The following is a 12,227-nucleotide window of genomic DNA, read 5'->3' on the forward strand; positions in this document are numbered from 1 at the left end:
GCTACCTTACGTTGTTGAACCACCATTTTGATCTTGGGTACCGTTAGCTTGTTTAAATCTGACTCTTCCCCTCAAGTCGGTTTTTTTTTTTAATAGTTTAAGAATTTGAAAATTTTAAAGAACTCAAAGATATAATTACTTACAGGAAAAGCTACGACGCCTGGCTCAGCAGTTTCTGAGAAGGTGCGAACAAGGCTAGAAGAGCTGGATGACCTTGAAGAGGTGAGCAAACTGTTTGTCCAGGAAACATTTCCATTTTAAGAGAAAAAAGATTAATTGTCTGAGATGAAAACTGTTTAAGAAACTTTCTGACTTATCCCTAAAGCCCTGATTCTGCAAACACTTATGTAGTTGATTAACTTCATGCACTTGAATAGTCCCATTGAAAGTGTGTGTGTCTGTGTAGAATTGGGGCCTAAATTTTTAGCTCATTGACAAACAGTACCCCAAAAGGAGAGTCACTGGGCTGACATCGTATCATTTATCTCCTATAGCTGCTGTATTTAAGCTTCCTGGTGTCTGGTAGGTTCTATCAACTTCTAATCTTTGTATTCTGTCTCTTGTTGCAGAAACTGACATCTCTCCTAAGGAAGGCACTGATTCAGTCAGGCTCTTAATATGCATATGTTTAAATACTTTAGTCCCATTTAAATCAGCAAGGCCACTGACATGCTTAAATACCTTACTGAATTGGTGCCAGTTCTGCTTCAGTGCCTCCATGTCTTATGGCTAACTTCAACTTGGATCTCATGATTAACACAGTATTGTGTTCATTTTTATAAATTCAGCATGAAATGAGTGTGTGTCAAAAGTAACATCTACTTAAATATCTGCAGATTAGATTCTATTAGTGGAAGGATAAGTGTATCTCAATAATATATGATGTGTTCACTACTGAGACTGAATTGCTTTTGCACTTCATCACTCCATTTGTCGATTTATTTTCCTAGTAGTCATTCCTGATACATAATCTTTTACAGTGACCTGCTGTAGTTCTGACATGACAATACTTGAGTCTTGCTTTTTATTTTTCACCAGTGAGTAGCTGGGAGCTTTACAATAACTTTTTGCCCTAGGTCTGCACCCCATTCTGCAACACACTTTGATTGTTCATAAACAGCCTTATGATGGTGTTCATATGAAAAGGAACTGGAGGGTTAGAGGAACTCAGGCCTGATGTTGTACTTGACCTGAAAGTAACCAAAGGACACTTTATTTCTGCTGCTGCTACAACTTAATAGCAGTCAAAGACAAAACCTCATAAAAATTTAAAGGAATAAAGAATTTCATTAGAGCAGAGGTTCTCAAACTGTGGTCCATGGGAGCTCCATTCAGGTGGTCCATGGAAGTTCCCTCTAAGGCGCATGCTGGGCGGCCGCACGCAAGAGAATGAGGGGCTACCCACTTAATTAGAGGAGCCATGCAGGCGTGGCTTCACTAATTAGGTGCATGGACCCTTGTGAAGATGCACATGTAAGGTGAGGTGGTGGCCTTGCGGGGATTTAGGACGTGCAGGGCTGTGGCATCCAGAGAAAGAGGTGACTTTCCCCAGCTCCAGGGCTGCAGCTGTCGGGGAGAGATGGCCCTCCATCCCAGCCCCAGCTCAGGAGCTGCTGCGGTGTGGGAGAGAGGGAGAGACTCCCCTCCTGCCCAGCCCCAGCTTGGGGTCTACCGCGGTGGGGAGAGAGGGCACATCCATCACATTAGAAAGATAAGACTACTGATATTAAAATATGAGTTGTGTGGTTTTATTTGTAGAACAAAAAAAGTTTATTAAGGGTTGTTTCTTTTTAAAAAATATATATATATAGCGCTTTTATCCGTAGCGCTTTACAATAGTTAGCTAACAGTACAAACAACATTTGGCAAGATCAGTAAGTGGTCCACCAAGACCCTCAGCAATTTTCAAGTGGTCCGTGGAAAAAAAAGTTTGAGAACCACTGCATTAGAGAAAATGGCTTAACAGCATGAGGGTCAGTCTGATGCTTGTGTTCTTTGAGCTCTGCTTTATATTTTAAAGGTATTTGATTAATAAGAAGAATATACGCTTTAAAAGGGCACTGTCAAGTACTTCATGTATTTATTTAAACTTTCATTGTGTTTGCCCTTTTCAGTAGAAGCAGAAGTCTCTCTCCTCCTGGTTTTTCTCCCTGTCCTTTTGGCAAATATTGCATAGTAATGTTTCTAGTGTCGGAGCCAGCACAACTGCTTTATTTACCTTTGTTTCTACACCAGCATTGCTGATGTCACCAGGAATATTCCCATAAGTGCTGGAAATATTTCTAGGAAGACGTGGTCTATGGGGGCCTAAACCAAAACCCAAGACTCAAGATCTCCCCTCCCTTGATTTTGGGGAAGTTCATATCTGGCTCTGACCTCTGCAGCTTGGGGCTATATTTGTTAGTGAGTTGCTGCAACAAAGCAAGCACCTTGAATGTGGTGGTCTGTTGCATCTTACTAAAATGATGGGGTAAAAACACAGTTGTTATAGGGGAAGGGCTGGTAGCTCAGCCTGTTGTTAAGGTTTCCCGACATTTCCCATTATAACATCCAGTTTGCAGTTGCTTGTAACTGCCAAACTTTAAGCATTAATTAGGGGTAATATTTCCTATGCTGGTTTTCTGCCTCATGCTGAATTTTTTTTTTTTAAATGTCAGCCAAAACTATTTAACATGAGGTTCTGTACCCGCTAGAGAGCCCTCCAGAGCCTAGAGTGGAACACGTGATTCCTAAATCTCACCCTTCCTCTCTTGTCACCAAATATCTGTGGAAACCCTCCAGCAGCTGTCCCCCAGTGCCCAACACTGAGTGCTTTGGTCACAATTACAAACTGCACTGTCCAGGGGTCATGGAGACCAGAAGCTCTTCTTCCCTCTCCCGCCTTCTCCCCCAACACAAACTTTCAAAAAATCACAGGGTTTTAAGGGCCTTTTCCTGATTGCCCAGCTTGGCAAGCACACCTAGCACTCTCCACTGTTGTGTGCTACTGCCCTGCTGAACATGCAGCTACGTGCTCAAGACACGCTCTGGCCTGGAGTAGACAGGCGATATTGGATCTCCTGAGCCTGTGGGAAGAGGAGGCTGTGCAGGCACAGCTACAGACCAGCTGGTAGAAATGTGGACATCTATGAGCAGGTTGCGTGAGGAATGCAGAAGGGGTGTGACAGGGATCTGAAGCAGTGCTGCATGAAAGCGAAAGAATTGCAGGGGGCATACCAGAAGGCCAGGGAGGCCAACAGTCGATCTGGTGCCAAGCCGCAGACCTGCTGATTTTTCAAAGTGTTGTATGTCATATGTGGTGGAGACCTCACCAGCACCTTGCATGCAACCATGAATACTTCTGAAGTACCTGAGTCACAGGCCGCTGGCGAGAACAGAGAGGAGGAGGGACATGCTACCGGGGGTCCAGCTATGCCACAAGCCAGGGCCTGTTTGATACTCTACCGCACTCCAGTGAGTTCTGGCAGTTGAATACGGGCAAGTCTGATGGAGGGGAAAGAACCCCAGGGTAAGTATGTAATTGTATTTCTCATTACTATGATATACTGATGGTGCCCTCAGCTTAACAGGACACTGCTATAGACTTTTCGTTAACTTACTTATACCAGAAGAGGTAGTGGTACAACAAGGAGAGGTAAAGTCATCTGCTTTTCATTCCCCTGTAGAGTTAGGCGCGGGGATGGTGGCATGAGGAGCAGTTTGTGTATGTACACAGGGATATCCCTCAAATCCTCCTGAGAGATCTTGAGACACAACTTTCATGGAGGTACTCTGCAGTCCTCTCCAGAGGGTTTCTAAGGATGGCAGCCTTATTTCTTCCCCTGCAGTAGGACACTTTCCCATGCCAGTCAGCGATAACTTTGGCAGGCACCATTGCAGTAAACAGGCTAGCAGCATATGGGCCTGTGTGGCTTCAGAACTCCAGCAGCAGCTGTATTCTCTGTGCCTTTTTCATGCTCACGAGTGAGATATCCGCTAAAATCACCACTGCTTGTGGAAAACAGTGCCAATATTCAGTGCCATTGCCTGGTTCTCATAGTTTCATGCACCTGAGCAATTCTCTCATTTCTCTTGTCCCTGCCAGGTCAAACTCTTCATGACTGCTGCTGTGAGTTGGCCCATACACAAGCACTCCGAAGCAAAAGTGTCAATAAGCATGTCTTGTTTAAAATTGTAGGGGAGCAAGGCAAGGGAGTTCTGAATCTTAACTTTCACTTTCCATAGTGACTGTACCAACAATGGTACCTCTGTGTGTTTTACCTGTAGCTGCAGCAGTTGCAACGTTGAGTGATTCCTTCTCCACACCCATGGAACGTCTGCACTAGGCAAGGAGGAGAAAGAAGAGAACTCATGGTGACCAGTGAGATCTAGTGCTGTATCAGATCCTTAGCAGAGGGTCTGGAGGGTGAATATTACAGACTGTATGGAGAAGGAAAGAGCAGAAAGGAGACAGGTGCAGGAAAAGGAGAGGGAGATGCACCAGGACATAATGGGGCTTCTCCGGCAGCAAACACAAGTGCTGCAGACTCTTGTGGAACTACAGATTCAACAGTCATGGGCTCGCTTCCCTTTGCAGTCCACAGAAAACTCCATTACAGCATCTCCCTACACCTCCTGCCCCAACATTCCATGTAGCATCAGGGGCTGCATCCCTACCATTGCCACTCCACCCTGGGGAAGATTACAGCCAGCCACAACTTCACATGCAGTGACCTGAGAGCCATGGTTGATGTATGTGTAGGTAAAATGGACATGAATGTACTTTCCCCTTCTTTAAGCGCTGTTCCATAAATGTATTAAGGTTTTAATGCATTTAATTTGCACAGAATCTTTTTTGCAGTATGTTTTGTTAAACAATAAAATTATGTTTGGAAAATAATGTATTTTTATTAGTTCTCAACATATGCTGCAGAATGTCTAGTGGTACTGAAAGCACACACTTGTTGTACAGTGTGACACAACTCACTGGATCAGTAAAAAAACAAACAAAACACCAGTGTAATAATCATAAATGTACAACAAACATCATCAGAGAATGAATAGGTACATTGACATGGTTATATTCATAGCTGTACACCAGGTACTGTATAATTCCTAACAGGCCCCAAAACAGCAGGATCAGGGAGAGTACAGTATACCACAGAACGTTACTGTGGCTCATGGTTAAAGTGCTCTTTCAAAGCCTCCCTTAGCTGTATAGTTTAGCGTTGAGCTTTTCTAATAGTCCTTGTGTCTGGCTGTTCAAACTCAACAGACAGCTGATGCATCTCTGCCCTTCATTCTGCTGGCAAGTTTTCTCCCTTGCTTCACAGATGTTATGCAGGACACAGCAGGTAGCTATAACCACTGGGATTTTTTGTCACTGAGACCATTCTATGAGTAAACAATGCCAGTATCCCTTCAAGCTACCAAAAGCACATGTCATTCTGCACCTACTGAGCTGGTAGTTGAATCTTTCCTTGGTTCTGTTGAGGTGGCCAGTGTACAGCTTCATGAGCTGGGGAGCAGAGGGTAAAACCCGGTCCCCCAGGATCACTATTGGCATTTCAACATTGCTAGTGGTAATCTGCCAGTCTGGAAAGAGAGTCCCTGCTGGTAACTTTCTGAATAGTCCTGTGCTTCTTAAACATGTGAGCATCATGCACCTTCTCTGACCATCCAACACTGATCCCGCCCCCCTGATCCACCAACGCTTGCATAACCATAGAATATTAGCCATTTCTGTTGATATATTCTGTGGCAAGGTGGTCTGGTGCCAGACTATATATATGTATATGAGTGCTATCTATTGCTCCACTGCAGTTGGGGAAGCCCATTGCTGCAGATCTATCTATTATGTCCTGCACGTTGCCAAGAGTCACAGACCTGCATAGCATGAGACAATTAGTGGCCCTGCACACTTGTATGACAGTGGCCCCAGGGTTAATTTTCCAACTCCAAAATGATTTCCCACTGACTGGTAGCAATCTGGCATTGCACCCATCACTTCTCCAGTGTCAGTGCAGGTCTCATTTTGGTGTCCCTGCCCTGGAGGACTGGGGTGAGCTCAGCACACAGATCCGGGAATGCTCCCCATCTCATCTGAAAGTATTGCAGCCACTGCTCATCATCCCAAGTCTGCATTACAGTGCAATCCCATCAATCAGTGCTCGTTTCTTGGGCCCAGATTCAGCATTCTGCTACCTGCAGCAGCTCCGTGAATGCCACCAGCAACCTTGAATTGATCCTTGTTTTGTTCCACAACAATCTATCCTCCAAGAAATTGTCATGCTCCTTGTTGATTTGGTTCTTTCCAGCTCTGCAGATACCTGAGGATAGCGCATCCTATGCTTGCAACTCTCATGACAATAGGTCATAGCTATGTAGGCTCCATGCTTCTGTCAGAGATGGCGGACAGAGAGGAGAGCTGTGTGCGTTCGTGGGATATTTTTAAAAGGCATGAAAATTTTGGGATATACATGATGTTATGGGATGGGGAAAGTTGCATCCTGGGAAGTTGACCCCTTGCTCCCAGTTACCTCTGTGTGACTCGTTTCTGCTCCATTATGCATTGCCGAAACTTCTTAAGAGACAGTGCACTGGACGGTGGTGAGTTGCTCACTGGGATACCTACCCATGGTTCACCGCACTGTGCTTTGACACAAGCACTCCAGATGCATACATGCAGAACTAATACAGGGAACCAAGTAGGCAAGTGCACAAATGATATACCAACTGCGTCAGCTTTATGCTGATGTAACTCGTGTGGTCAAAAGTTTGTAGCATAGATAGCATGTTAGCTCAAGTGGCAGAGCGTGTGCAGTGGATCTTAAGGTTCCAGCCTTGCTGATGAGTCTCAAGTACTCAAAAATTAGGAAATGTTAGGTTTAAGGTTAATAGATTGGCTAACTAATAGATATCTTCTTTTTGTTGGTTGCCTCTTTATTATATGCTGCTGTTTTTTCTTGTCAGGGTTCACAGAAAGAGCTGTTGAATTTGACTCAGCAGGATTACATGAATCGGATTGAAGACCTCAATCAGTCACTGAAGGATGCCTGGGCCTCTGATCAGAAAGTAAAAGCTCTAAAAATAGTTATCCAGGTCAGTTTATAGTGAATAGTGCCTCTCAAATCGTACTTTAAAGTTAAACATAGACTCAAATACTTCAGTGGATCAGGGTTTAAGTCTCTCGAAGGCAGCAGTTGAAAACCCCATAACTGAGAACACTTAAAATTAGACTGGACAAAACAGAAGAAAATATACTGTATGGAATAATCTTAATTAGAAAGGGGGATGAATTATATGATAGGTCTTTTAGATCTCTCATAGTTATAATGCTATAAACATTTAAATTGCAGTAAAGTTATTGGTGATCACATGCATCTTCCTCTGGTCTTTTTAGTTTTCCTAATACTGTGCTTAGATGATGATGATATGGAAAAAATACTCAAATCAACGTAATTGATGCAAAAAATTGGGACTTTAAAAATGCTTTTATGTTGTACATTTTAGTACTGTTGGTAATTTGTGACTATATAAGAATGCTACTCTGAAACCTATATTTTTTTTGTAAATGCTAAGGTGCAAAGATAAGTGCGGGGGTAAGAGGGAGTGATGAAGAAATATATGCAGAATAGGATCTCTTAACTGTTTATTTCTAGACAGTCTGTCATTTGGGGTTTTTTTGTTTGTTTTTTTAAATCAGCTTTTGTAAAGGAAATACATAGTTCACTGGTCTCCATTGAAACTCACTTAGCTCTTTTGTAAAAGCTGATGTTTTGTGACTAAGATACTAATAAGAGTTTGGTTTCTCACCATTATTGGGTTTTTTTTACTATGAACTGATAACCTCTTTGAAGTTGCTCAAGTATTAAAGAGATGAAAAATTGCCTAATTGGTTTGAAATATTGGATAATAAAATGAGGCTTCTTGAGGAAATTAAAATTCTTAGATCTAAGAATGCTTAAGCTATTCTCTCTGATACACATGCTTGGTGTTAATAATTTAGAAACAATAGATTGGTATCTTTAAGATGCTTATCACGTTAAAAATTTATTTCTGGCTTACAAACAATACACATTTATGATTGTTTCACTGCTCTGGCAAAAAAGTACAAGTTGTAAGCTCATTTAGTGGAAGTGAACATGCTTATTTCCCACTCTGTTCATCTGAAAGTAGCTGCAATGGGAGCCTGCAATTCATTGCACCAGATGTTTGGATATCATGTAGATTCCCAGTGTAAAAAAAAATTTTTTTTCATATGACGTGGCAATCTGCTGCTAGCTTCCTTTCAAGGACTGTTTATTGGCTTACAAAGTAAACATTAGTCAAAGAAATATGATATCATATTCCAAAAACATGTGTTGTGAGCTGCTTGCAGTGTAGATCAGACGTGGAAAATATTTGGAACAGCAAGTGTTTTCATCTAAATATTTGTCTTTGCAGTAATTCTGCTTAGGTTAATTTATTAACACTGTTCTGATGCAATGAAAGTTTTAACTGATGCAGTAGAAGTTTTTTTGTTTTGTTTTTTGTTTTAGTTTTTGATTCATCTATCTTCAAATAAAATAAAGCCTGTAGGGCCTCTTATTAGTCAAAAAACAGTTGAAGTAAATCCTCTATCTAAGGCCTCATCATTGTAGTATGCTATTGGATATATTCTACACACATTATGTACTATCATCTACAAATAATAAATGGCTTGGAGGACAGTAGCTAGAAAACTTTATCCTAGGATAAAAATAGTTCCTGAGATTGTGCATGTTGCCTGAAGCTAACATCACAACTGAAGGGAGTATTTATTACCAGGTTTCTTTTATCCTTGCCCATCTTGATTCATTTCTGGGTATGGACCTGAGACTAGTGATATTGCTCGTATTTGATCTCCTTATAATGTATGGTGTCCATGCAGATTACATTAGATTCTTCAGAAGCAGCAAAGAATCCTGTGGCACCTTATAGACTAACAGATGTTTTTGCAGCATGAGCTTTCGTGGGTGAATACCCACTTCTTCGGATGTCTACTTGCATCCGAAGAAGTGGGTATTCACCCACGAAAGCTCATGCTGCAAAAACATCGGTTAGTCTATAAGGTGCCACAGGATTCTTTGCTGCTTCTACAGAACCAGACTAACACGGCTACCCCTCTGATACTTAGATTCTTCAGCATTTCTTGTCATCACTGACCACAAGTATTGTTTCACTGCAAGGACCTTGCAAGAGTGAATGGGAGAATCTCTTCAGTTTCTGTGCTGCTGCTTAATAAAGTCACAGTGGGTAGTGCTGCATAACTGCTCATCTTCCCTGAAGGGTGGTCTTCTCGCAGGAGATGGGCCTCTTGGAGTGAAGTGGAGTAGAAAGCTGTCATGCTGAGTGCTCAGTGATGCCACTGATGCCAAATGTAGACTACTGTCCACCTCTGGCAATAACAGCCTGCTGTTGGCCATGTCATCAATCTCTAGGTAGATTTTTTTTTTCTTTAAAGTTGATATCCATTCGGTTTGGATACCTAATAATTCAGAGCCAACAAAGGAATGAAACATACCTTTACTTTACAAACCTTCTGTACAGTCAGGAAAAATGAATGAACGTTTAGATGGAAATCTTGTTTCAGCAGGTTTCACTGGATCAAGTCACAGTTAAATTTTGCCGTCTGCCTGCCTGGACTGAAAGTGTAATAAATTAACAGTATTGCTTCTCCTAGACTTATTTTTCCATTGTTTTAAAATATTATTTGTACTAGGGTAGCACTTAGAGGCCCCAGCCAGGTCTGATTGCCATTGTGCTAGGCTCTGTACTGACATATAGTAAGAGACAGGCTAAGCCTCAGCCAGCTTACATTCTTGCAGACAAGATGCAACAGGCTGATGTGACAAATAGGATATGGAGAGAGGACAGGGAAGCCCTTAATACAATCATGTCTAGATTAGTCTTGCTGAGTGCACAATTCGTATGTGCAATAAGACAATCAGTAGTAGCAATCATGGCTTGGAAGTGAGTCTTACACACGATAAGGTGGTGTTTTTAGGGATTTTGATTGGGGAGGAAAAGAGGGTTCCTAGATATAAGGGGTAATATGGGAGAAAGTGAAGGTGCTTGTGGGAGAAGTAGATGAAAAACTGATAAAGGCTGTTAAACCGCACAATAGAGTCAGTAAAACCAATTTCTTTAAATTTTTATTGGCCAGTGATTTCCCTCCCCCCCCCCAACAAAATAATGGAAGGATGGCTAGCATAAGCTGCTGTTTTCTTCCTATCCTGGTTTAGTAAAGTAATTGAATAATCTGATTTAGCACCGAAACAGTTCAGAAGTTCTCTACTGATGATGCACAGTGTTCAACTGTATTCATTTGTAAATTACTATTTGGGGGGGGAGGGGAGAGATGGCATGTGTGTTAAGAAATAGGACAACGGAATGTTAAAACTTGTATGAATTGGCCTTTAGATGAGGCCAGAGGCAGAGCGCGGTGAAGCTGCAGCAACCTTACAAACTGAGAGACTGATGTAATGTTAATAGTCATCAGGAAAGGTTACATAAAGTCAAGATTGTTTTTCCGGCAGTGGATCCCCTTTGGAAAGCTGTTTAAGTTGGAAATGCTGGTAAAGGTTACAACGGAAATGAAACATAAATCAGGAATGAACAGAGTTCAGAAAATGATCTTTGAGTTTGGATGATTATGCCTTTTTGTAGCACCAGGGAATTAGCAATATTATTAAAAAAACAAATTGGCGTGAAAAGTGTGGTGACCTAATAGTATTTTATCACAAGAAAATACAATACCATATTACAACGCCTTTGTTGAGAGGAAAACACAGAATATAAATGCAGTACCTATGGGACTGCTGAGTCAAAGGAAGATCCTAAGACATGGTTCTGTCAGACCATGTTTCTTGGAAACCTCATTAATTTTGGTATCATTCTATCTTGCGATTTACTTAACCCTCCTACCCTGAAAAAACAACACTCTCAGTGGTCCCTGAATAGTGTCATACAAAAAGCTTAACTACTTCTCACCCATAGGAACTCTCCTTCTACATGGAAAATTTTGTTGCAGACAAACCCCTGCCTGATTCTAGGCCTGAGCATTAATTACATCTGTATTTCAGTTACTGAAATATTATACCAATTCCTGTGGTAAGGGATGGAGGAAACAGAATGGCAATAAATTGGTGGTTAGAAAAGAGTGCGAATGAGGGAATACCTTTACTGGAGCTTCACTATTGCTGGATCACTCTGAATTTGAGATACTCTTAAACATATTACTATTCCCTCTTACCCCAGAGGTGAACAGTTTCCTAACAAGAGTACAACATTATGAGCATACTAAAGGGCAGGGGCATACTTTATTCCCAGAATTAAACATTTGTCAGTGGGGGTAAAAACCCAGCCGCATTACAACACTAGAAGTAGTTTAGGGCCAGATTGTGAGAGAACCTTGTTAGGGGAATGGAAAAGTACAGACAGAACTTTGCCTTCCACACCTCCATGCAACAGCTTGTACAGTAGCAGTGCTTGCTTCGAGGGAGTATCCTGTGTCCCCCTGGGGGATGCACAGTGCCCCAAAAGGAGTAAAGGGAAGAAAGTTTGTGCTCATGGGTTCATTGCTGGTCGTGTGTGTGTGAGATAGTTTTTGTTTTCAGTACATATAGAAGGGATAACAGAATTACTGGGAAAGCAACTATGTACTGTTCAAAAAACTCTCTTGGGAATATAAGGCAAATGAGCTATATGATAAATTTAAAAGACTGCAGGAAACTTTCAGGTTTCAGAGCTTAGAGACACATGATTCTTGTGGAAAATTCCAGCCCCATCCTACTAATTTAGTACCTTATTTTCTTGGTATGATAGTGGAAAGTCAGAACATATGGAAACTCGGAACATATGGAAACTAATGTTCTCTTTGGGTACGTCTACACTGCAATAGAAGACCTGTGGCATGGCTGGGGCTGGGCCAGCATAAGCTGGCTCGGGCTTCAGGGCTAAAAATTGCAGTGTAGATGTTTTGGGCTCAGGCTGGGGCCTGGATTCTGAAACCTTCCCCCTCCTGTATGGGTGCTCAGAGCCCCAGCTCCATCCCAAACCCAAAAATCTACACTGCAATTTTTAGCCCTGAGAGCTTGAGACAACTGACCCGGGCTCTGAGACTGGGTGCCGCAGGTTTTTATTGCAATGTAGATGTACTCTCATTATCATTTAGGTGAACCCATCTCACAATGAATATATTAAAATATACAAATTGAAGAGAGAAA

At 41.9% G+C, this 12,227-nt stretch overlaps 1 protein-coding gene across 3 annotated transcripts in view; it reads left to right on the forward strand.

The window, feature by feature from the left end:
- The window catches only part of VPS35L (VPS35 endosomal protein sorting factor like), a 119,792-nt gene that overhangs the window by 14,635 nt on the left and 92,930 nt on the right, over positions 1 to 12,227 (forward strand). For all 3 annotated transcript variants that reach the window (XM_044979582.1, XM_044979581.1, XM_044979583.1), the window contains exons 6-7: positions 146 to 222; positions 6,952 to 7,080. In XM_044979582.1, coding sequence (XP_044835517.1) covers positions 146 to 222; positions 6,952 to 7,080 — 206 coding nt within the window. The remainder of the gene's footprint in view (positions 1 to 145; positions 223 to 6,951; positions 7,081 to 12,227) is intronic.

This window comes from Mauremys mutica, chromosome 11, assembly GCF_020497125.1.
Source record: "Mauremys mutica isolate MM-2020 ecotype Southern chromosome 11, ASM2049712v1, whole genome shotgun sequence".
Classification (NCBI taxonomy): domain Eukaryota; kingdom Metazoa; phylum Chordata; order Testudines; family Geoemydidae; genus Mauremys; species Mauremys mutica.